Genomic DNA, 27,267 nt, shown 5'->3' with positions numbered 1-27,267 from the left:
TAAATTACACTCCATAACATGCGAGTAAAGCCTATTATTCAAACATGTTTTATATGTGTAACTGTGGGTGCAACTACAAGCTCTTTGCAAACCAGACAATGGCTTACAAAGGAAAGAAAGAGATACAGAGAGAGAGAGAGATACAGAGAGAGAGAGAGAGAACACAGCCGTTATACTGTGTCGAGGTTTAAAACCTTTCTGACTCAAGGACAGCCTGAAACAATCATTTTGTATCTTACACTACAGCATTCATTTCTCCTCATTGATCTGTGTGCCTGAACACCAGGACACACTTAAACTCTGTGTACCAATCATGTAACCATTATGTGCGGCATCATTATTCATTATTACTGTATGCGTTTCCCTAACTACTCCATTGCTTCTGCACTGGATTGATGCGACCAAAATAATTTGCCATCCATCCATCCATCTCTTCAGATCAGCCTACTGATCATTCCCATCAAGATTCATGAAAATACACCGTCTGTTCTCATGTTATCTAGCAAACAAACCAGCAAACAAACAAACAGGAGCGAATAAACTACATTGATTGAAATTGATTGAAATTTTTATTAGGCAAAAGAATGTAAAACAACACAGTTACATTTATATTACTTTTGTCTAAAAGGTCTGACCAAAAAAGTCCTTGCGGACTTGTTTCCGTTGGGGTCCTTGAATTAATTTCATAGACATATATAGTAGCAACCAAACAGTTAAAATCAACATGAAAATACAGAGAAAAAATACCACTATGTACAAAAGAAAACATGAAAAATAAAAAATATATATACAAACAAATGTGAGGGGGTCGTCTGTCTACCGGGAAACTGGTACTACCTCCTCTTATGGCCTCCAGAAAGATGAGTTTTTAGAGACGTTTTAAATGAGCCCAGCGACCCCCATCCCTGGGGTTGAGGGATGGGGTTAGACTATTCCATACCTTGGTGGCCGTGCTATAGAAGGAGAATTTGCCCATGTTTGTTTTATGGGTGGGTGGTACCAGATTGTTGTTTACGCTCCCTCTAGTTTCGTGACTGTGGGTGTCACTAACTTTTTGGAGGTATTTAGACATTGGATCCATTGCCTAAAAAGTAAACGTTTTGGACATCGTCTCTGTCGGGTGGAAACCTCACCATGTCCAAAACTGTTACTTTTCAGGATTCAAATAAAATAGCAAAAGTAGCAGATCTACAAGCTCAAAACTGTGGATCTGCTACTTTTGAGTGACGCTGTAGTATGGTCATAAGTAGGACATTGATTTACAAAAAAACACAAAAAGTTAAAATATGGCGATAAGAGGTTTCTGCCCGACGACAGGCACGTCATGCATCTATCTAATCAATGGATGGTAATCTATTAATAGCCTCCCAGCGGCGGAGCTACTATGTCTAAGTGAGTAGGCTCGCTGCCTGGCCTTATGTAATAATAAAGCAGCCAGAGGGATAGATAAATAAATCAATGTACTCTCCTAGGTAATAATCTCTATGAAAACCTTGTTTTATATTCCCCTTCTCTTTCTCCACAGGGTCTTTCTTTGTTGGTGTATAAAAGAGCATGAGAGATGACTGGGAAAACTCCACTAGACTTCCTCCCAAAAAACCTCAGGGCCGGTTGTATATTTTGGATAAGCTTCCTCTCCCTCTCTCTCAGTGGTGTAAAGTAACTAAGTACATTTACTCAAGTACTGTACTTAAATACAATTTTGAGGTATTTTTTACTTCACTGGAGTATTTCCAATTTTCAGTTCTTTTACTTCTACACCACTACATCTCAAGAGGCAAATATTGTACTTTTACTACACTACAATTATTTGGAAACTTCTAGTTACTTTGTAGATTTTGATTATTATTATAAAACATACATTAACCACTTCAGCCCTATATACATTTCGGCCATTTGAAAATAGGCGATCTACATGCTCACAATGCGTTGCGATGCGACGCATTGTGAGCTTGTAGATCTGCTATTTTCAAAATATTTGTATAATTTTTTTTTTAAACTTGTGAAATGGGACATTCTGCATAATGAGTACTTTCCACGTTTGGTTGTTTAAGTACAGTTTGATGCCAATACTTTTGTACCTTTCTCAAGTAAATTCTTAATTCCGTACTTTTACTTTCTACATTTGCAGTATACTTTCTTAAGTAAAACATTTGAGCACTTTTTCCACCACTGCTCTCGTCTGTCTCTCTGCCTCTCTCCCCCCCTCACAGTCTTCAAAAGCTGTCTCTGAGTGGAGCCTCCCCCCTAAGAGCAACTTTTGGCTCCGTCCAGAAAACATATCTGACAGCGAAACCCCCCCCACCCACCCACCCACCCAAACACCCGCTCCCCCCCAGGAAAGAAGGGAGCGGGGGAGATAAGCAGAAGAGGGAAAGGCAGGGAGAGGGAGATAAGACCCCTCGAGTCCCTCGGCGTCCATTAGGGCCTCTAACAGTGAGGCCGACTGTCCCGCTCATAATGGCCCTGGTAAGAAGAGAACCCGGCTGGCTAATGACTGGCTAATTATCCTCTCCTCTGCTCCGATAAGGCACGCTAAAGGATAATTATCCCGTTAAGGCCGGGAACACGTCTGTGTGTCATTTTGATTTTGATTTCTTTGGCTATTAAAAAAAATAGCAGATCTTTGTATATCTGCTATTTTTTTTTAAATAGTCGTGAAGATGTGTGCAAAATCTTTGAATATATATATACATTTTTAACTCAAATCTTTGCTTCTGGGGTTACCTGGAACAAAATATCTTCAGAATGGGGGTCCGCGGGCAAATACATATAATTTTGGGGGTCCTTGACATGAAAAAGTTTGAGAATCACTGATATATATAGCATTAGCAACATACATTTAAAAAAAAATAACTTAGGATTTAGAAGACATTTGTAGAATCCCCAGAAGCAAAGATTTGAGTTACAAATGTTCGCTTAAAAAAAAATATATATATATATTCAAAGATTTGCACACATTTTATGCAAAAAAATAGCAGATCTACAAGCTCATAGCACGGCACTCGGTGCCGCGCTATGAGCTTGTATATCTGCTATTTTTGAATAGCCCAAAGAAATCTAAAAACGACACACAGATGCGTTCCCGGTCTCAATGGGTTATATTCTCCGTCTACTCTAATGACCGCATCGGCCCGGCGGACATGACGCGGCGTCAGGCTGAAGAGGAGTGTTGACGAGCGCAATTTTTGCACGCCGAAAATAGCCGATCTTGCAAGCTCACAAAAGCCAACGAGCGATGCAGCGCTGCTATTTTAAAAAGGGACCTTATTATGATGGCCATTGGCCTCACAAGTATAGTGATACAAACGTGTGTGTTTGTGTGTGTGTGTGTGTGTGTGTGTGTGTGTGTGTGTGTGTGTGTGTTGTGTGCGTGTGCGTGTTTGACAATAACAAAGTAAACACGGATAGAAAGAGCACATGGTGCGAGACGAGACGAAAAAATGCATGTTGTCATAGTGTAGGACCTGGACTCTTGTGTTCTTCTGAAGTTAATCAACTTCCTCTGACCTTCACTTCCTCCTCCGTTCCTCCTCCCCCCGCCTCACTTCAAAATGACTCCCCCCCCCCCCCTTATAGCAGGCCAAGAGGCTATTTCTGCCAATTGACCCATAATGCGTGCGTGCACATGAATGTGTGTGTGTGTGTGTGTGTGAGTGAGTGGGTGTTGGTGTCTGTCTGCCTGTGTGAATGTGACAGACCCTGTGGCTAGACAGTCCCCCCCATAGTGTCCGATTAATGACACCTCGCTATACCCCCCCCCCCCCCCACACACACACACACAGTGCACACCAGAGGCAGTGGGGTCAAGCCTCAACATGCGTCCCCCCGCCTTAACATTACTTAAGTGCCGCCGCCTGCCTACACAGTGAAACCCTTAAAGGACCACTTCACCCATTTATAAATTGGTCCTCACCAATACTACTAATTTGGTACCATTTCTGTCCACTCACTCTGTGTCTCAGAGGAGAGTCGTGGACAGTTCAGAAACCCCGCCTACCAGTGACATCATCGGTAGGCAGGTTTGATCATTTCAAACAAGATTTCAAACGTTTTTTGTTTTTATTAATGCAAGAACAATGGCTTCTATTTCAGTGAGCTAACTTTCCAGGAAGAGAAAGGCTGTAGTTTCTGTAGTAATTAGCTTTGGAATCCCCATCGATGAGATCATTGGTAGGCAGGTTTCTGAACTGTTCACAGCCCACCAATGAGACACATTGTGAGTAGACGGAAATTGCGGCATCTTATAATGAGCGATAGTGAGGGGACCAATTATATGAAGATAAAAAATGGGCGAAAATGGGCGAAGTGCTCCTTTAACTCTGAGAGTGTACGGGTCCATTTGTAAACTCTCAGAGTTAAATGAACACTGAGGATCGTACAGTGTGGTACTTCTCTCCCTGAAGCCTAATTTATACGTTGTGTGTCTCTCGCTCTCTCTCACACACACACACACACACACACACACACACACACACACACACACGTGGCCATGCCAACGCCAGCTGCACAGCCAAAGAGTAGAGGGCTACTAACAAATGCTTTTGGGCCCGTTTCCAGGCACTGCGCTCACTGATGAGCCTCTTAAAAGCTTCCGTTGCCAAGAGAAGAACCGCTCGGACAAAACTACCCCCCCCCCCCCTCTCCCTCTCTCTCTGTAATACATTCTCCCTCTCTGTGCACTACAGAAGTTGTGTTTGCTCCCAAAAAAAAAAAAAAATCTCTATCGCAAAATAATAATCATTAATTTGATAAAATAATTGATTAATAGTCGATCCCTATTTTGGGCATGTCACTATAGGCAAAAAAGACTCCAATGAAAATCTGGTATCTACCAATACTACCGATATCTACCGATTTTGTGTAAGTACAAAATAACGTGGTTAATCGATTTGTTTATATATGAAAAAATATATGAAACTAGACAAATGTGCTCCTCGGAGCACAGGCCTCCGCCAGGGCAGGTAGGTTATTGTGGGCCAGCAATGTTTCACGGCAATCGGACGCTGCGTTCGTGATTTGTGGCCTTTTGTTCAAAACGGGTCACTCCTGCAAACTTTAGAAGCCAATCTTAGCCAATCAGGATGGAATATGAAAAATCGGCCTGGCGGAGACAAAAATACAGCTTCTCAAACTATTCGATTAAATCGAAAAAGACGTCGATAGAATAATCGCTCAAGTAATCGTTAGTTTTTAACAGTTGGTAATAGTTGGAGCCCTAGAAATGTCTCCGTTGCCAAGAGAAGGGACAAAACTCCCTCCTCCTTCCCTCTCACTCTCTCCCTCCCTCCGTCTCTCTCGGTAAAACATCGCCTCTTTCTCTGCCACAGGGTGTAGTAGTTGTGGTTTGTTCAAAAATCGCCCCAAATCAGAAAAAAATAGACTTGGTTCTTCTTTAAAAATAAATCCGCTTTCGTCTCTCTTTGCCATAGGCTGTTTACCAAAAAATACAACATTTCTCTATCACAAATTCTGTAAAATGTCATGTCCAGCTTATTTTGCACCCATGCAAGGAGGTGTAAAGTATATTTACTAAGAATATATATTAAGTACTGCACTTAAGCACATGGTACTTTTACTTTACTGAGTATTTCCATTGATACATTATACTACTCCATTACACCTCAAAGGCAGATATTGTACTTTTTACTCCACTACATTTATTTGACAACTTTAGTTATTAGTTACTCTGCAGATCACTGACTTTGTAGAAGTATACAGTAGGGCTTATAATTATAGTCCAATAACATGATACATGTATGATTCTGACATGGGACATTCTGCATAATTAGAACTTTTCCTTTTGCTATTAAGTATATTTTGATGCCAAAACTTTTTGCACTTTGACTAAAGACTACAGATTTTAAATAGTGGACTTTCATTGTAGCAAAGTATTTTTACACTGTGGCACTGCTACTTTCACTTAAATCCAACCTCCGAATACTTCTTCCAGCAACTGAAGGTCGTGGCTGGCTTCCTCCCGGGGCTTTGATTTGGCGTGTGATCAAATCCAGGCGGGAAAAGGCAGCAAACGGCCACTTCCCCTCAGTCTGTTATTCAACAACTTTTCCTGGAAGAACGTCCGAGAAGCGTGTCAGAGATCTCCTCCTCCTCCTCCAAGGACAGACGGACGCGGACGGAGGGAGGGGAAAGCGATCGCTTTCCATTTCAAACTTGGCCAACTGCACACAGAGGCCAGGCAGACTGACTCTGACAATGTGTCGCAATGCGATGCGGTGTGAACTTATAGATCTGTTATAAAAATTTTAAAAAAGTATGAAAAATGTTGTACTTTTACTTTGCTCTTGTAAGTATATTTTGATGCCAACACTTTTACTCAAGTAAAACATGTCAATATAGGCCTTTGTCTTGTAACAGACAGAGTAACACATTTAGTTTCATAAATAGTTTTATACTGTGGTATTGCTACTTTTACTTAAGTAATTTTTTTTTTTAAAGATATCATAGTAGCCTACTTCTTTCACCATTGTCCATTTCAACAACTTGGCCAACAGCACACACAGAGGCCAGGCAGACTGACTCATGCGTTCGTTCGGTTCATCGGCTGCCTGCCCTGGCTCCGAGGACCACAACACCCCCGAGCTTTGTTTGTTCACCCGGCTGAACTTTGCACCAGCCACAAAGCCCCCCAGGTGCCAAAGAACAACTAATGCTACTCCACTGGAGTTGCACCGCAGAAAATATAAATATATATATATATATATATATATATATATATATATATATATATATATATATATATATATATATATATATATATATATATATATATATATATATATATATATATATATATATATATATATATATATATATATATATATATATATATATATATATATGAGTTGAGTCTTATATATATATATATATATATATATATATATATATATATATAAATCAAGAAGTACTCAGTTCCTTGACTTAAAAAAATTAATTTACCCATTTTCAACCTATCTTCATATAATTGGTCCACACATAGATTGGTGAAGCAATAGGAAGCGGCGCTGGTACCGAGCGCAAGGCTTTGGATCCGCCCTTCAAGACCTTCGATAGGGCTGGCTCCTCCAGTCTAGTGTCTCAAGAGGACCATGTGGACACTTTAGAAACGTGCATACCAGTGACATCATCGGTAGACAGGTTTGTACATTTCAAAACAAGATTGCAATTGTAGTTTTTTTTTATTAATGGAAGAGCAATGAGTTCAATTTCAACATGCTAACATTCCAGGAATAGATAGGCTGTCGTTTCTATTAGCTTGGAATCCCTATCAATGATGTCATTGGTAATTGAATAAATATTCTTTTAAAGCAAACATTTTAACTAAATCTTTGCTTCTGGGGGTCCCTGGATAAATATTTTGAGATGGGGCTCTGCAGCCAAATACATGTCATCGTTCTTGTTTGGTTGCTATATCAGTAGCCTCAAAATTATATGTATTTGGCCACGAACCCCCATCTCAAAATATTTTATTCCAGGGACCCCCAGAAGCAAATATTGGAGTTAAAAATGTTCACTTGTATATATGTATATATTATATATATATATTCAAAGATTTGCACAAATAGTCAAGATTTAAAAAAAAAAAAGCAGATCTACAAGCTCATAGCGTGAAAAGCCAAAGTATAAAGTAATGGCTATGGCTCAATTCTAAAATGACACAAATGCGTTCCCGGATTGAATGGTAAAAGTAGCAATACCACAGAGTAAACTACTTTATTACAAGTAAAACTATGAACATGCTAAATGCATTCATGCAGAATGCCCATTTCGGAATCATAACACCATACTGTAGATCATGTTATTGCTTCCATTGGCGCAGGCGCTTCAGAAAAACGCCTCGGCAAAAACAGTGCATTGCGTATATAACAGTGTGGTGTGCCTGTGGAGCGGGGCCTGCATGCATAATAACCAGGTGATCAATCATGGGGGGAAATATTGAGCTGTTGAGTCTTGGCATATCTGTCTGTCGGGTGGAAACCTCATCCAAAACTGTTACTTTTCAGGAATTCAAATTAAAAAAGTAGCAAAAGGAGCAGATCCACAAGCTTGAAACTCGGCGTGAAGCGACGCGCTTCGAGCTTGTAGATCTGCTGCTTTTGATGCTTGTGGATCTGCTACTTTAGATGCTTTTGCGTGACACTGTACTATGACATGACGCTCCATGTTATGTTAAATATGGAGATAAGAGGTTTCTGCCCCGACAGCAACGATATCCAACTTTCATCTGCATTTGCCATTGTCCCACACTGTTCATACCACATCAACCAGCATCGAAAATCGAAACAGTATGGAGCCCCCCCCCCCCCCCCCAAGTTAAGAATATTATTATCTTAAAAACAGCTAGAAAACGAGATGCGACGTGCTGTGCAACTGAGGCGCGCTCGCCAGTTGAACCATGATACCCTAGGAAAACAATGGTTTTGCTGGCAGTGTGCAGCGATGCAGTCTGGTGTGATCTCCTCCCTATACTGTATATAAGTCTAGTTTTAAAACAGATATATTTGAGTGAAAGTGAACCAGTGGAGGTGTTGTGCTGCAGTTAAGGGTTGCTACTATCTGAAGTTCAAATAAGGGACACACGGCGTCCCTTATTTACAGCCTATAAAAAGATAAGTGTATTATATGTACAGTTTTGAACCTCAGCGTCCATATTCTGGGGGGGAACATTAGCCAAAAAATAGCAGATCTACAAGCTCAACGTGTCACGTGAGCTTGTAGATCAGCAATTTTTTGTAGACAGAAAAATAGCGGTAGTACAGAGACAACTCAGGTCCAGTTTACCAAGTCTAGAGGGTTTATGTGATTAACCAACTGTATGTTTATGAGCTGTTTGAACTTGTATGATTGTGTCAGAGTATGATTGATTGCCAAAAATAAGGAACAACTTGTGTCCCTTATCAGTTCAATAAGGGTTTAGTTTCCAAATAAGGGACGATTCCGTATTTCAACCCTGCTAGCTGCAGTGAGCAGAGGTCCCGTACCCAGGGGTGCAATGCTCACTGGACGGCCTTGCACGCCGTGCCGGAACCTATTTGACCAGGAGCACACGCAGGCACACGCATAGATTTAAAACTACTTTAAATTCGCACCTCAACAAAGTTTTCAAAGGCTCCCGACTCACACCTGGCGAATTAACATAGGAATACGCCTAGATGCATATCAATTGTCCATTGTGTGACTTGCAGTGTACTGTAGGTGTTAAGCGACGTGCGCGTCACGTCATTGAAATAGAGTGCAAGAACATACCAAATGAGCATTGCATGCCTGCCCGTACCTGACAGAGAGAGTGAAGTCTCCTGGGTTGCTCTTGCTGGGACGGGCCAGGAAGCTACCATGCACCCCCCGCGTCAACAGCAGCTGTTCTGCCTCAATGCCGGTGACGTTTGGATGGAACCACCTGAAAAGAGATGACAAAACATGAGAGAAGGCTGGGCAATGCATCTTCAGTATTAATGGTAAAACTACTAAAAGAAAATCCAAATGGAAAAGAAGTTCTATGACCTTATGCACAGTCACTTGTGATATTGTACTATTGTGTTGATATTGTATTATTTACAGCTGTAATAGCACACAGTATATCTTGATTTTTGCGTGGCAACCATGAACCTTTAAAAGTGTGCCAGCCTGTTTTTTAACCACTTGAACCCTAATAGCGTACCCTATTCTGGGGGCGAACAAAAATCAGTGGATCGGCAATCGGCTATTTTCGGCAAAGACATTTGGTGTCAGATGGAAAAAAGGAGGGGGCCTAATACAGACCCTTGGGGGACTCCGGTCAAGTAAGTATAGAGTTCAAGTGGTCAACACAGAAGTCAAAGAGAACATTTGCATGTGAGAGCTTTGAGTGTGACCCCCACGGTGAATAAACAACACGATGTGAGTTCTGCGATTGGAATGGAAGGACATCATCAAGGTTTACAGTAAGTCCCCAGCAGCAGCAGCTAATGATTACCGGTTCCTTCCTCTCTTGTGTAACAGTGTGCAGGCAAATATTTATCCCCATCCACTCCACAGGTACAGCACACTGCACGCTGACTCACTCACTGGTTTACACTTAACATCATGGGGGAAGTACACAGCGGACTGTTTGGAAACTCTCAGTCCTTTAAAAACAGTGATGCTCACGACACAGCCTTTTTTTTTTTCATTTCAAGGTCACCCGGTTTGTTTTGTTTCTTCTATGGGACCCACGTCTACACTGTAAAATCATTCATTTAACTCGGGAGATACAGACCCGTAAGGGTCCATTTGGTTCCCTAACTATCAATCATTTAGCTGGGGACTACCTTAGAACCGCCTCAAGGACTCTTGCAGGTCTCCAGACTGTATATCATTCTTTAAGCAGTAACTTAAACATTATTGTCTCCGCCAGGCCGAAAGGCATGGCGAGAGAGTATGTTTTACCCCCTGTCCGTCCGTGTGTCCGTTTGTGTGTCCGTGTGTCCGTGTGTCCGTCCGTCCATCTGTCTGTGAACAGCTAATCTCAGGCACCGTTGGCCCGGTCGCTCCGAAACTGTGCACACACACTCCCTGGATGCCAATTCAGAACCTCTGCCCCAAATCTTTCACATGGGCCTGTTATAGCGCCACCAGGAGGCCGATTTGTGTAACACCCATTTACTCCTACAGATTTTATCCAAACTTCATGCAAATCGGTACACAGTATCTCTATAGTCATGTGATCAACACGGATCTGTCCGATTTTCCATATTTCATCCTCATTGGCTAAGGTTGGCTTCCAAAATTTGCAGGATTGGTCCGTTTTGAACAAAATGCCTCAAATCATGAACGCAGCTTGCGCTTTCCGTGCAATTTCACACGCACATTGCACTAGGCCGAGGAAGAAATGCCACCCTTTTCACATTGGCCTGTTATAGCGCCACCAGCAGGTATAATTTAGCAAAACACATTTTTGGAACAAAATGCCTCAAATCATGAATGCAAGGTCCGATTGCCGTGAAAGGCCCAAGAAGAGATGGCACCCTTTTCACAACCTATTATAGCACCAGGAGGCCACAATAACCTACCTAACCTGGCGGAGACCTGTGCTCCGAGGAGCACTTTTTCTAGTTTATATTGGTTTGTTCCCACAGAGAAGCCTGCTTTATTGCTATATTGCTTTATTGTGCATGAGTTCTGTAGCATTAAAAAAAAGGTTCCCCTCTATTTAATTGAATAGTGTTTAATTAACAAAACGTTGCACTGGCGCAGGGCATAAAGCGCTAGAGGCACAGTGAATGGCTGTCTGTCATGTGGATTTGGAGCTCATATTTATAAAGCAGGGATCACTGGGTTAAACGTCCCTAACTACCGGGTGACCTGCTCGGGCTAATCCAACACGCCATTAGCTGCTCCCAGACCCATTTGTGCATGAACGCAGGAGGGCTGCTGGATCAAACTGACATGAGACTGAAGACACGAGTGTGGCTAAGTGGTGTGTTTACCGGCAGCGACACCAAAAAGACACACAGCAAATTAGCATAATACTGTCAGTGTGTGGTCAGGGTTAGGGCTGTCACGATTACAGATTTAAGTTGACGATTAATTTTCACACTAATAATTGTGATTATCGATTTTAATTGTGTTTTTGGCATTGAACATCGGAGCATTATGAATAAAAACTTAATTTCTGTTTGGCTTTTAGGCTTCGTAATAAAAACGTATACGACAAATAACTTAAATATACAAAGAAATGACTGACATATTTAATAATTTTATACTTTGAAAAACATTTAAAAATAGCGGAAATAGCTGATCTACAACGCGTCACGACGTGACGCGTTGTAAGCTTGTAGATCTGCTATTTCCGCTTTTTAAAATTTTGACGATTATGACGTTTATGCAAAATAATTGCGATTATCTCAAATAATTGCGCTTTGATGAACATTTTCATCAAAACATTTTGATGTAAATGAATAATAAAAAATAAAATAATAAATCCACCAACCAATAGGAAAGAAGCGCCGTCGTTGACCCCACTTGGCGGCCATTGCGCTTGTAGTTTTCTTTGAGTGAGTCAACTACCCCAAACGTAAGCGAAACAAACTACAAACCGGAAACGAAAGTCAAATAAAGAGGACCTTTTGTTGAAAGCTCATCATTCCATATAAAAAAGGTCCAATAATGGTGCTACCTTTACAGCAGGTATTAGAAGAATGGAGATTGTTCATGTTAAAGACACTAGTATTTGTTATATTTAAAAAAAGAGGGCTTTAACTATTTCTGATTAGGCTCTGTAAGACAGTTGGGACATTACAGATATAAGATGACACCTAATGGCACTGTGACCGACTAGTCTATGAATGGACTAGAATGACTCAGAAGCTCTACAATCGGAACCATTCATATGGCCTTTTGTCCAGCATGAAAAACATGGACTTCTGTGCCCCAGAACAATCAACGTCGATGGTAGTAAGTGTCCCTCACCCCCGGGCGCTCGTACGTATCAATGATTCAGCAGGAGTGTGAAACGAGGCCTTTTCGGCACACATTTATAGAATGTAATGGACTATATGAGTCACAGAGCGCATACAGAGCTCATGCATTTCACAAACCGAAACCACAGGCCCGTTTTCACACTCCTATCGAAACTTTACAAAGGCGTTTTATTAACCAACGTCACCCTAACGAGAACATGATGCCACAGGCCACGCAACAACGTGGGCTTTATTATCAGGCAATCCCCGCGTCGTCGAGATGGCATCTGGAAGCTTTTCACAGCCGGAAACATTGGTTGGACGGTTTCTAAATTTGGAAGTTACGATGACATAAACCCATGACACCGAGATCAAAAGAAGACTTGTGTGTCGTCCTCCGTGTGTGTGCGGGCACTGTGCTCGCCGGACAATGCGGAGAGCTGCAGTCTGTATAGCTGCTACCAAAAAAAATAATGTTTTGTGACCTGAAACCTTGGCTGTCATCTGTCCTGCAAACTAAGCCCTTTACATACACATTTCTTTCATTTTAATCATGTCAGTTATTACATGCGGGTACATTAATGTACAGATCTATCCGATATGTATGTATGTGTGAATATACTGCAAGAAACATCTCTAATGGTACAGTAGCCCTACTAACTTTATTGTTTACATATACACAGATTTTCCTGTAGTTGATAAGGATAACAAAAAGGCTAAATATGTGTCAATATTGTAAACAGGGAATGTATAGATTTTTGCTGAATAGGTGTTGAGACAATAAAGTGTAAAAATGACTTTCTATAAAAAGGTAGGGTAAGTGATATTTTTGGGTTAAAACAAAAAGTATTTTGTTAAAAGGTTAAAGCACTATATTCTGATAGTAAGTTGCTATAGAGTGTTCGTTCAGTAACAGGTGTCTCCCCGTCTCTCCAGCTCTTTAATAAACAGAAAATACATTTTCCGGTAGGTGTCAAAACCTCAGCCAATCAGGAGAAAGTACCCATTTTTAAGCTTCATTTTTATAGTGTTCCAGTTCCAATTTTGCCTGCTCATTTCTTAGTGTCATCACTTCCAATTTCACTTGTTTAATCTATATCCTGATTGAGTTCTCTATCCTGATAAAATTGGAAATGAAACTGAAACGAAAATGCATTTTCTGTTTTATAAAGAGCTGGAGAGACAAGGAGACTCCTTTTACTGAACAAACACTCTATAGCAATGAGTACTATCAGAATATAGAGCTATTTAACACTTCTTGCAACCAAAGAAAATCACTTACCCTACCTTTTAAATGTCAAACGTGCAGCAGGGTTCTCGGAGGAGGCTGTCAGCTGTCAGCAGGTTCCCTTGCTTGGGACACGGATGAACATGGCCGACAGTGGCAGCCTGTCACTCACACACGACGCTCCACGCTGATGAAGAGGGAATGACAGGTCGAGCACTGCGGTAGTTCAGGCCGGTCACGGCAGTCAGGCTGTTCCCCCATGCTGCAGGCGTCCTCCAATCTCATTCGCTAACGAGCTAAGACACACGCCGTCAATCCTAATGGTTTCGATCCAGGCGGTCTTTTTAACCCATTCAATCCGGGAAAGCGTCTGTGTCATTTTTTTATTTCCTTGGGCTACTCAAAAATAGCAGATCTACAAGCTCATAGCGTGGCACCAAGTGCCGCGCTATGAGCTTGTACTATTATTTGTATAATATATATTTTTGAATATATATACGTTTTTAGAGCGAACGTTTGTAACTCAAATCTTTTTCAGATGAGAGTCCGCGGTCAAACACATGAATCCTAACAGTATGTTGCAGTGGTGCTCCAACTTTTCCATGTCAAGGACCCCCAAAATGATGTGTATTTGGCCGCGGACCCCCATCTCAAAATATGTTGTTTCAGGGACCCCCAGAAGCACAGATCGGAGTTATTTTTTTTTCGCTTTAAATAAATATATATATATATATATATATATATATATATATATATATATATATATATATATATATATATATATATATATATATATATATACATATATATATATATATATATATATATACACACACACACACACACACACACAAGTTTATATATATTTGCACACGTTTTCAAAAAATAGCCAAATAAATCTTAAAATGACACAGATGCGTTCCCGATCTTACTGGATTAAGCAGAACGCTGTTCGCTCTTCGTACTACAAGCTCAGCATACAGTAGGTCAACTTAACCTCTTCTGCAGCGTGTCAGTGATCAGACTCCCTCCTCTTCCCCAGGCCTCGTCCTTGTGGCATTTAGTTCGTCACCATGTCAGCATGGTAATTGTATGGATGTGTCTGTGGATTGTCTGATGTTTTATCTTGTGTATCTTAAGTTATGCCCTTGAAGGGTTCAATGTCATGTCCATGTAATAACTCTGTTATCTTAGGCTCTAATTCTTGTGATCACAGATTCTGTCATGATGCATGTAGATAAATCTGTAGTGTCACAGAAGCAGAGCCACACACCGCCAAATTTAACGCAATGTCATTGCAATAAATTGGTTGATCTTGACAAAAGTGTCTGACTGAACAAGCCAGAGATCAAATGAGAATTTGTACACTCTCAAGAGTTAAATTAACACCGATGATTTTACTGTGTAGACACACACACACACACACAATTTGAAGGACCCTCAGTTTGATATGCATTAGACCACAGACCCCCCCCATTTTATACCATATTTTGTCTCTGGGAGGCCAATCTACATTGTAACATCCTCAGTGTTGTATTATTCAGACCCATAAAAGGGTCCACGGAACCCGACATGAAAACCAGTGCACTAGCTTGTGACATACATATATCTTTACATGTATGTATGGGGGGGGGGGGGGGCGGGGGTGTTCATTCAGCGCCCATGGGGAGCAGATTAGAGCAGGAACAGCCAATCGTAAGCGATTACAGCAGGCGTACAATACCAGTACATCAGGGGATTAGTCACAAATACATAGATGAGAGGGACATGTCCCTTCCACGTCGCCATCAAAGTCTGTCATGAGCAGCGGAGCCGGACAAAGCAACGGACGCATTTCAACCTAACAACAGGTCTTCCTCTGCGTTGTCGCTGAGGAAGACCTGTGGTGTCCCATGCAGAGAAAATAATAGATCTCACAAGCTCATAATCTGCTGACAACTTTGTGTACAACTGGGGATACAGCAATTAAAATATGACTGGCTGCAGATAAATTGGCTGTTGAACACTATCGTGACTATATGATCACACCATGTCACACATAGTGACTATATGATCACACCATGTCACACATAGTGACTATATGATCTCACCATGTCACACATAGTGACTATATGATCTCACCATGTCACACAGAGTGACTATATGATGTCACCATGTCACACAGAGTGTCTATATGATGTCACCATGTCACACAGAGTGTCTATATGATCTCACCATGTCACACAGAGTGTCTATATGATCTCACCATGTCACAGAGACACTGTCTGCCAAGATTACACCATCCACACTTACAGTACACACCTGCACACCAGTTGTGATGCTTGTGGTTCACACACACACACACACACACACACACACACACACACACACACACACACACACACACACACACACACACACACACACACACACACACACACACACACACACACACACACACACACACACACACACACACACACACACACACACACACACACACACACACACACACACACACACACACAGTTATCCTATGCTGAACTACTTAATATAGGTCAAAGGTTTTGTGCCCAAAGCACACCAATAGATAAGTCTCAAGGCAACACTGTATGCATAGAGAATGTAGAAAATATACTGTATAATGTAGGTAGTTTTGAAAATGTGTGATATTGTTCATAAAATAAATCAATAAATTGCATATTCTCTGTCGGGTGTCCAAAACAGTTACTTTTTAGGATTCAAATTCAAAAACAGCAAAAGTAGCAGATCCACAAACAAAAAAACAAAAATAAAAAAATGAGATAAGAGGTTTCTGCCCGACAGCAACAATATATTTCAATAATGTATGGTTGCCACAAAATCCCAAGGCACACCTGGACCCGTCTCATCACACCAGTGTGCCTCAGCACACTGGTGTTTTGGAACCACTGGGGCTGCAACTATCCATTATTTACCATTACTGACATTATTCTATCCATTACTTTTTCGATTAAGCACTTAAGCATGATTTTATACTTTGCCACACGGCACAATGGTGCAAAATAAAATATATGTTTTAGACTTTTTGCCTATAATGCCATGCTCAAATTAGGGATGGAGAATTAATCAATTATTTTATTAACCTATCGATTAAGAATAAAAAATATATATAATCAAATCGATTAGTTCAATTAACTGTTGCAGCCCTAATATGCAATGCACTGCTGCAGCATTTCATTAAAGCCCAGAACGGACACATCACAAACACTGCATTAAAATGATCAAAACAGAGAACAGTTGAGGAGAACAGGCGTGGGATAACAGCAAGCCTACTGAAGCGTAATCATTTTGCGGCCTACCTCACCATTCTGATTCCTCACACACACACAGACCGCTGCTTCTGTATAGCCAATATAGCCACAGAGCTGTGTAATCCAGCCCCAAGCAGTATTACACAAGACAGGAGGGAGAGAGAGAAAGAGTGAGAGGGAGAGAAAGAGAGAGAGAAAGAGAGGGGGAGGGAGAAAGAGGGTTTGTGTTGCTACGTTAGAGGGACAGAAAGACTGAGATTGAATTGAAATTGAAAATGTACAGAATGACAGAGAGAGAGAGAGAGACAGAGACAGAGACAGAGAGAGAGAGAGAGAGAGAGAGAGAGAGAGAGAATAGAGAAGGAGAGGTCAGGGAGGTTACTGTAAGCGTGTTACAGAGCAAGCGAGAGTTGGAGGATTTAATCTGGGATTTGGATAAGCGTGAGCAGACCTGATACGAGAGGCTGCCTGTGCCCCCCCCCCTCTCCGGGCACAGACCAATGTGATTGCACCGCTTTCCCAGTTCACGGGCAGCTCTCTCAGCGGCTCCTTGCCGTACAGACAGAGGTCGATAGCTACATTCCCAGGCTCCTCTAGACTATGATCCTCCATGCTCCAAGGCTCCACACAGACCAGCACGCCAGGCAGTGGTGGAAGAAGTACTCATATATTGGTTACGTCATTAGAAGTATCAATACCCCGATACAATGTATATTATTGTCTACAATGTAGACTGCCATTATTCTATCCATTACGCACTTAACCCATTAAGACCTGAGGCCATAAAAGTTTTTTGAAAAAAATATAAACAATATTTTTTCACGATTTAACAAAAATAGCAGATCTACAAGCTCATAGCGCGGCACTCGGTGCCGCGCTATGAGCTTGTATATCTGCTATTTTTGAATAGCAGATAGGCTATTCTAGTAGGCTACTAGTAGCCTACTAGGCTAATAGTACTCATTATGCAGAATGTCCCATTTCGCAACTTTTCAAAAAGAAATCTTAGCAGATAACTTGCCTCTTGCTAAAAATAGCAGATCTACAGGCTCACAACTGAGCTTGGAGATCGGCTATTTTTTTAGTAGCAAAAGTATAAACTAGGGCTGGTTAATGTTTTGTAATAATATTCTAACACCTACAAAGTAACCTTACAAATATGAACCTCTGAGAGTTAATGGAGTGGAATGATAAAGCGTCGAAAAAACTGAAACACTCAAGTGAAGTGAAAGTACCTGAGAATTGTACTTAAGGTGCAGTACTTGAGAGTTAATATCATCTCTGTTGCGTGGAAACCTCATATATGTCCAAAACTGTTACTTTTCATGGTTCAAATTCCAAAATTGTGGATCTGCTACTTTTTATGCTTTTGTGTGACGCTCTAGGATGATCAAGTAGGGCGTAGATTTACGAAAAAACACATAAAGTTAGAATATGGAGATTTCTCTGCCAGACTTTCTACCACTGGTTGCTCAGTGAGAGCCCAAGGCCGCCTCCCCCTCCCCTCCCCCCACACACACACTCACAGTGCTATCTCGTTGGCGGCTAAAATGCAACAGCTGTGTTGCCGGTGCCCGGAGATTACACTGTAATGCTGGGCAGCATACTTTACACTGGATAATAGTTAACTCTAGGCAAGCTAAAAAAGCCCAATCTAGCCAATTCAGCAGCATGCCCATTAAGCCATTATTTGTGGCTGTTTGGATTGAAGGGTGTTGGGGTTGGTGGTGGGGGGGGGCCTGATTTTCTATCTGCCAGCGAGATAGAAAATAATAACTGAGCACATGAAAACATAACGGCAGCCAATCATGTGCTTATAACCACTTAAGCCCTATAGTTTCACTTTTTTTTCTTTTTAAATATATATTCACCTATAAAGATGTGAGGTGACGCGTTGTGAGCTTGCTTGCTTGTATACCGGCTTTTTTCAAAACTCTCGACAACTCTCTTGCCTATAAAGAGTAAAGACACGCCCGTAACAGGGGTGCCAGGGATAAAGTGGTTAAATATGATTCACTATCTCAGTATCTTTTGCAACAAGCCAGGCTGAAATACTGTTTGGAATTTAATGGAGCAGAGAGACAACCCCAAGGCCCATATTACAAAGAACCTGCAAGAGAGAGCACATCCACAAAAGCAGGCAAAGTTAAAACGGTTCAACTACAGAAGTGGAAAGGAAAAACCCCACGAGAATATACTGTATCTTCAGGCACGAACGCCTTAGGATATTTTCTGTTAGTTTTCCACCTAGCCTTGGATCAAGACTATCATAGGTGTATTTTATCGAGTTTGCCTTTTACTACTGAAATCTGCACGCAAAGCCCGTACTTCTCCGTATTGTACATGTACAAAAAAAACGAATAAAAGTAGCCACGGATGTTAACTCGACATTAATCGGAACCCGTGTGCACTGCATTAATTAGTCTGTATTTTTCAAAATAAAATTGTTTTAGTCCCGTTTCTGTCGGAAGTTCCTGTATTCCTCGATGGGTGGAACACAGGTTCCTAATGTCAAGTTACAGACTTTACGGGCGAAAATCGATAAAATACATCTATGATATTCTTGATCCAAGGCTACTGTTTTCCACTGGATCCGATATGGTTATTTAGTCACAAGCTCTTGTTAATACTTCTCATTGGTTCAATATTTATAAAACCCACACATTTAACCACTTTCACTTATACTTTCAAAACATTTTAAATATGCTGATCTACAAGTTCGGCATCGTGACGCGCTGTGAGCTGGTAGATCATCTTTTTTCACTACTTTTGCATAACACTTATGTTGTATGACACGGTACTGTAGGGCTAGGGCATTAATTTACAAAAAAACAAACACAAAAAGTCAAAATATGGAGATACAAGGTTTCTCCCCCGAGTCTGTTACGTTTTTCCACCCATATACACAATAAGACCACTACTACCAAGTCAAACCAGGACACAGTGGAAGACTCTCTCTACAAGGTCTCGTTTCTGTCACTTTGCAGAGCGGAGGCTAGACACGGCACCAGGCTGAAAGCTTCTTAAATGTCCCCTGTGACATTCTACTAAGCTGCTGGAGTTAAGACTTCTCCAGAGCCTCCACTCTGGGTCCGGCCTGCCATGAACCACCCAGGGGCGGATTCAAGGGCTTTTTAGACCCGTTTCAAGCTGCCCCCACCCCCCCTCACCCACTAAGAGTTTTATATATCTTTTAGTCATATAATTGGTCCATGCTCATTATAAGATTCTACCATTTCTGTCTACTCACTCTGCATCTCAGAGGAGGGCAGTACAGTTCAGAAACCCGCTTGAAAAATATACTTAAAAGTACCAAAAGTAAAAGTACTTACAATGCAGAGTTTTGTCAAAATCTTTTTAAAAATCGCTGATCTACAAGCTCACAACGGGTATGTGACCCACGTTGTGAGCGTATAAATAAAGATAAACACAATTAAGTGTTTGAAACCTTAACATTCACATCAGCCATATATTTTGGTCACAATGGTCAGACAACCTGTGTAGGCCTACATATCTCTACAGTATATCGCTAGATTTGATTTATGTTCCTCTGTACTCCTCTCCACACAATCGACATCCTTTGTGTGTCTGTGTGTGTATACAGTAAGTATACTGAGTACTAGACATATAGGCTAATACCAAGACAAGTCACTGATTTCTCTGTAATCATAGCATAGCCACAGTTGAATGAACCAGGTATAAATTTGCCCTTAATGTGGTGTGCATTTTCCTTATCGTTCCCCTTATCTCCCTACCTCACTGTACTCCCTCTCTCTCTCTCACACTCTCTCTCTCTCTCTCTGTGCATCTCTCTGCTTTCCTTAATGATTAACTTTTATGTCCACGCTTGGCTGTAACTTTTAAAACGTGCATGCACTGCATTAGACTCGCAGCAAATGATCATAATTGCAACACAAAGATACCAATATATGCATAATCCATATTGTGCAGCCTGCATTTCTCATCTAGTCCTGGTCTTCCCATCCTAACCAGACCATGACGGCAGCAGTGGCTAAGGGCTTTCCAAGAATAGGATTCCTTTTTGACAACAACCAGGCGCTCTCCACTCCCCTGTATCTGGCCTGGGGCAGAGAGAGAGAGACACAGAGAGAGAGAGAGAGACACACACACAGAAAGACAGAGACGGACAGAGACTTTTCTCTTGGCCTCTCTTTTCTATGCGTTCTTAATCTTCCGAGATGAAGACCCATAGAGTGAGATTGAGAGGACGGAGTATACACACAGAGAGAGACAGAGACAGCTGGAGGCTGTAGGTTAAGGCTACAGGCAGCCACGGCACAGCCTCTCTCTGCCGGGCCGGCTGGCTGGCTGTGTGTATGTGTGTGTGGGGAGGGGGTGGGGGTGAGGGGGTTAGTGACAGAGGCCCCACGTGTTGTGTCCAGCCTCCGCTTCTGCTCTATCCTCTTACATAATGTCTCAAGTTCAATACAGCGCTGGGCTATTTAAAGCAGACCCCCCCCCCCCCCCCCCCCCCAGCGGGGCCCGCTGCTGACAAAATGGTGATATATTTAGTACCGGCCAGCCAGCGCGGCTTTAGAGACCACGCGTCAGGGCTGTTACTGGTCCCAGACGAGCCCTGGGGGGTGTTTTTTTTTTTGGGGTAATGTCGGGAGTTGTTTTTAGCCATGCTGATGATCTGGGTTGGGGGGGGGGGCGGGGGGTTGTAAAATCCACCCTCCATCACTGGATGCTCCACATCTCTTGGCAACACTGCGTGGCATGCCGACGAGCTGAAAATAGCCGATATACAAGCTCACAACGGCATGACGCGTGGTGAGCTTGCACATCGGCTATTTTCAGAGCGCGACACTATGGTACGACGAAGTATGAATTATGCTTTATGCATCCGTGGAAGAGAAATAAACCAGTCTACTCTTTGGCAAGAGCTCACAGGAGATTTAATTCAAGTGTCCTCTAATAATGTGTTTTGCGTAATGTAAAGCACATTGAATTGCCCCGTTGTTGAAATGTGCCATACAAATAAACTTGCCTCTTGCCAACTGAAATTGAGTGTCTGAGCCGATATTGAACACAGGTCTAAAAGCCATTCTATAGAACGCACATTAGTGACTTTTACCCCGTGTTAGGCCCTGTTTCTAGAGGACGCTGGCTTCTATCGTAACATGGAACAAGGATTGCTTTAGCTCCGCAGTGAGCTCTCTGCCTCTGAGATTAACAGTTAATAACTAACTAATGTTCAACTCCTATTCAACAGGCTGTATGAAAGTGTAACGGTACAGAAAATAAACATTTTGCCTTTGTGATTACTACTACTACAATAATTCAAAGTCAATACTTAAATAAATCAGGGAGTACAAAAGCCAAATACCATAAATTTAGGCTGTAAAAGTACAACGCTCACGTTTGACACCCTTTTAGCTCAGTTACTATACAGAAAGGGTGAGGTTGCCAACAGAATACCACAATTGTGGAAGAAGGGTTTCGTTTGAGGAAATCATTTCAATCCACTCCCTGAGAATTGTAATAAAATGTAAGACATCGCACTCTCTCTCTCGCTCTCTCTCAATATTATAAGAGAGAGGCAATTTCACCGGGACATTGTTGTTCAATTTTGCTACAGAAATCAATAAGTAATGTTGGTTTGCTGCCCAAGTTTAATGCCTAATATAAGTCATATTAATGTTTGAAGGGATAAATGTTACATTGTATTACTGTGTGTATTGATTGAACAGAACAGATGCTCTACAGGAGGCCATTCACCAACATAGTTGAATAATCTATAGAGCATCGAGAAAACCTCACAATGTTTCACATTTGAGTTCAAACAAGCTCACAATCCATAGAGATTATTTTTTTCAGTGAGTGGTGGAAGAAGAAGTACTGAAATGGAGCAGAACTCACTCAATGTTACTCAAGTTTGAGTAGTTTAAAATACCAAAATATAAAAATCTAACAAGTAAAAGTCCTGTATTCAAAATTTTACTAGAATAAAAGTACAAAAGTATTTTGGCATCAACAGTATAGTACAGTAACAAACAAAGTAAAAGTCGTCTTTTAAACTTTTATTTTTTGATCTACTGTACAAGCTCACAATGCGTTGCATAGTTGACATATAAGTAGCCTAGTAACTAAAGTTTTCTAATAATTGTAGTGGAGTAAAAAGTACAATATTTGCCTATGAGATGTAGAGGAGTAAAAGTATACTATAAAGTATCAACAAAAATGAAATACCTAAAATATTTACAGTACTTAAGTAAATGCTTAATGTAAGTGCTTAAATACTTTCCACCACTGTTGAATAATCTATTAGAGCATCTTGAAAACCTCACAATGTTGTGAGTTCAAACAAGCAAACAGTGACACACACTCCATAGAGACAAATATATTAGTTCAGGTGCACCACCACACAGTGGGTCCTATTTCCTATAATTGTGCTGCTGTGGAGTCACTACAGTATATCACCATAGACAGGTTCGATGGGAAACGTTAGTCAGTGGCTCGTTCCACTTTTCCACTCATTTCATTTAACTTGTGAAAAGTTGTTGGAAAATAGCATTGTTCCATGAATCATATCAGTGTTCGGGCAGAAACCTTGTATCACCATAGTTCAACTTTTCATGTGGATCTACAAGCCCACAACGCGTCGCCGCTTTGAGATCTAGTAACGTTTTTTTTAGAACTTTCCATCCGACAGCCATGACATTCAAATGAACAGGATTTGGTGTTTCAGTGCCACGTTAATTTATCAAGGCAGTCAATGTTTCATACTGTACATAACGGTGACAGGAGATTTTTTCAATATTATTCCACATTTTTCAAGATTTTCCAAAATATTTCAAATATAGCTGACCTATTAACTCAGCCTGAGGTTCCGATTCTACAAATGTCTTCTAAATCCTGTACCAGTTTTCTGAAAAACGTACAGTATGTCGTTATATCAATGGTTCTCAAACTTTTTCCATGTCAAGGCCCTCCAAAATGTATTTGGAAGTCCTTGTATTTGGGCTGCGGACCCTCATCTCAAAATGAATTGTTCCAGGGACCCCCAAAAGCTAAGATTTGAGTTAAAAATGTTTGCTTTAAATATGCATATTTTTTGCAAACATTTTCATGATTTTTCAAAAATAGCAGATCAACAAGTTTGTATATCTGCTATTTTTGAATAACCAAAGTATAAAATAATGGTTTAAGATTTTGATGCTATATCAATTTAGCTGGGGACCCCCTGGAACGCCCTCAAGTACACAAGGGGGTCCCCGGACCCCACTTTGAGAACCACTGGAAGGTGTCACGGCTACAACAGCTACGTCTCAAGACACAATAAACTCCCCCCCCAGTAAAGACTTTGGGTTCACAATCCCACCGTGGTCCATTTTTCAAAGCTTTTCCTGCATTCCTTTCCTTTGTCTCCCTCACTTCCTTACGAGTTAATAGGAATACAACGCCAAAAAATATGGATCTGGAAGAGAGAAAAACATTAACCCATTAAGACCGGGAACGCATCTGTGTCATTTTGAGATTTCTTTGGCTATTAAAAAAATAGCAGATATACAAGCTCACGGAGCCATGAGCTTGTAGATCTGCTATTTTTGAAAAATCGTGAAAATGCGTGCAATTCATTGAATATATATATATTTTTTTAAGGCGAATATTTTTAACTCAAATCTTTGCTTTGTGGTCAATGGAACAAAATATTTTGAGATGGGGGTCCGCGGACAAATACATACAATTTTGCGGGTCCTTGACGTGAATAAAAAGGAACCACTGATTATAGCGACATAAGTTTAAAAAAAAAAATCTAAGACATTTGTAGAATCCCGCCCAGAAGCAAAGATTTGAGTTACAAATGTTCGCTTTAAAGAATATATATACAAAATTTTCAGGATTTTTCAAAAATAGCAGCACCGAGTGCCGCGCTATGAGCTTGTAGATCTGCTATTTTTGAATAGCCAAAGAAATCTAAAAATGACACAGTAGGCGTTTCCCGGTCTTAATGGGTTAAGCGGGTCGGCTCGGAGCACTCCTGGAAATTTTCGGCTGTGTGCTATCTCACTGCTCCACATGGCCAGTTGTTTTCCTGTCGCCTTATCGGGGCCGAGAAGAAAAAGAACTGACTCATGGGCTCCCAGCTTTGTCGAATCAGTTTCAGTGACAGACGACAAGGCCTTGTTCCATAAACAAAACACTAAGGGCCCAGAGGTGCTTTCCAATAGTGGAAAAATGGGGTAACACCATTTGTGACCGTGACGGTGCAAAGCGTGACGCATTGCGTCTGTGGCTGCTTTTCTTTTCTGGTCTTAAATCGGCACCGCCGATTTATATTTTGACGTGCGACGGTGTCACCGTCGAAAATAGCCGATCTGTGAGCTCACTGAGGGGCTGCAACTGTGGATTACTTTACTCATTTCTGCGTTGAATCGAATGATCATAAAAACAACAATAAGCATGTTATTTATATATAAATGTTTTTTTAACCCATTAAGGCCGGGAAGGCATCTGTGTAACCACTTTAACTATTATTTTATGCTTTGGGCTATTCAAAAATAGCAGATCTACAAGCTCATAGCGCGGCACCGAACAGATGCGTTCCCGATCTTAAAGGGTTAATATATCAACAAATCGATGTGATTTTTTTTTTTAATAGATTTCCTATAAATCGATTAACCGTAATCCTATTTTAGACTTTGCTGTTCACCGGGGTCAAACAGAAATCTACGAGCTCACGTGAGCTTGTAGATAGATACCGCCAACTGACAACATGAGCCAGATGTTACACGTCCATCCATGTCTGTCAGACAGAGGGGGGGCACCCACCAGGCCATTGTTGTGCTGCAGGCAGCGTTCCCCCTGCCTGGCACTTTGGTGGCAGGAAGTATAGAATGACCAACCAGACGCGACGCGTCTGTCTGACCCGGCCGGCGACTAAACATGGAAACCGCTGGAGGGTTGAAACGGCTCTTAAAAAACTTTGTCGCTGATGTTTTTTCCTCCACTATTTCTGAAGTCAGGTTGGGGGGAGGGGGGGCAGACACCCCACCCCCTTGACCCCCCCACCCCCGTCCCGTGGTGACAGAACCACACTCTGCTGAACCATTTGGTATCATTTGCACACTCTCAAGAGTTAGACAAGCACTGAGGATTTTACAGTGTAGACTGGTGTTCCAGTATACTGCCCTACAGGGCCAAAGTGTAACTATGCCGAGAATCCAACTGAACAGACACGATCCTACAAAAATTATTTCTAAATCAGTAGTTCTCTAACTTTTTCGTGCCAATCCCCTAAATTGATCTAGATTTGGCCACCTGAAAATGTTTTGTGCCAGGGACCCCCAGAAGAGAATATTTGTGTTAAAGATTTTTCAAAAATGTTCAAGATTTTACAAAAATGCTCAAGATTTTTCAAAAATGTTCAAAAATAGCAAATGTACAAGCTTGCAGCGCGGCACGAAGTGACGCGCTGTGAGCTTGTAGATCTGCTATTTTTGAGTAGCCAACGCAAAAATCTAAAATGACATAGATGCTTTCCCGGTTTGAATGGGTTTTTGTATGGGTGATATTGCACTAATTGTATATCTGTTCATGAGGTCATCGTTTGTCCCCCGTCCCCCAAATCATGAAGGCTGATTTGACCTCTGAGACAAATAAATAAGTCAATGTGTCCAAACATTTACTTTGGAAGTTTGTGATTCTCAACCTTTTTCACTTCAAGGACCCCCAATTATGCATTAGGCCACAGACCCCCATTCGAACCAATCCAATCTACAATTCAAAATCTTCCATGTTAATTTAACTGTGAGAGCGTACTAATGGAACCAAATGGACCTGTCTTTTTTTTTGGGGGGGGGGCCTTTATGCCTTTATTGATAGGATAGTAGTCTGACAGGAAACGGGGAGAGAGATGGGGAATGACATGCAGCAAAGGCCGTCGGGATCCGAACCTGCAACGCGCTGTCAGGCTACTTCGGAGCCTAGGTGACTCGACCGCAACGCCAGCGGTCCCCAGGCCCAAATCGACTTGTCTTGCGGGTCCATTTGGTTCAATTTGTATTGTACGCTCTCAGCGTTACAGAGCTATTAACTGTTCATTTGGACCCCCAGTGGCCCCCTGACCCTACGTCGAGAACCAGTGCTTTACGCCGAGAACTCTTGACTGAAAATTCAAGAAATAGATGTCATGAATACAAAAAAATATATGGCTTTATAGCCCCGTTGGAATACAATGCATACAAGCCAGCAACGTCTGTGAATGAAGCGGTGTCACCCAACTGGCTCGAAAAATGGGACCCGCGCCGTTTTAGAAATGACAGCAGCATTGGTTCTCAGCAACACCACCCAGGGTGCACTGGGA

The 27,267-nt window shown here is 41.5% G+C and overlaps 1 protein-coding gene across 4 annotated transcripts in view; it reads right to left on the bottom strand.

Annotated features, from left to right (window-relative positions):
• ptpn11b (protein tyrosine phosphatase non-receptor type 11b) overlaps positions 1 to 27,267 on the bottom strand; it is a 67,634-nt gene that overhangs the window by 34,296 nt on the left and 6,071 nt on the right. For all 4 annotated transcript variants that reach the window (XM_080445043.1, XM_080445041.1, XM_080445044.1 and 1 more), the window contains exon 2: positions 9,296 to 9,418. In XM_080445043.1, the coding sequence (XP_080301169.1) occupies positions 9,296 to 9,418 (123 nt within the window). The remainder of the gene's footprint in view (positions 1 to 9,295; positions 9,419 to 27,267) is intronic.

Source organism: Gymnoscopelus braueri (genome assembly GCF_963280865.1).
Source record: "Gymnoscopelus braueri genome assembly, chromosome: 12".
NCBI lineage: Eukaryota > Metazoa > Chordata > Actinopteri > Myctophiformes > Myctophidae > Gymnoscopelus > Gymnoscopelus braueri.
This window is presented reverse-complemented; position numbering and strand designations above follow the sequence as displayed.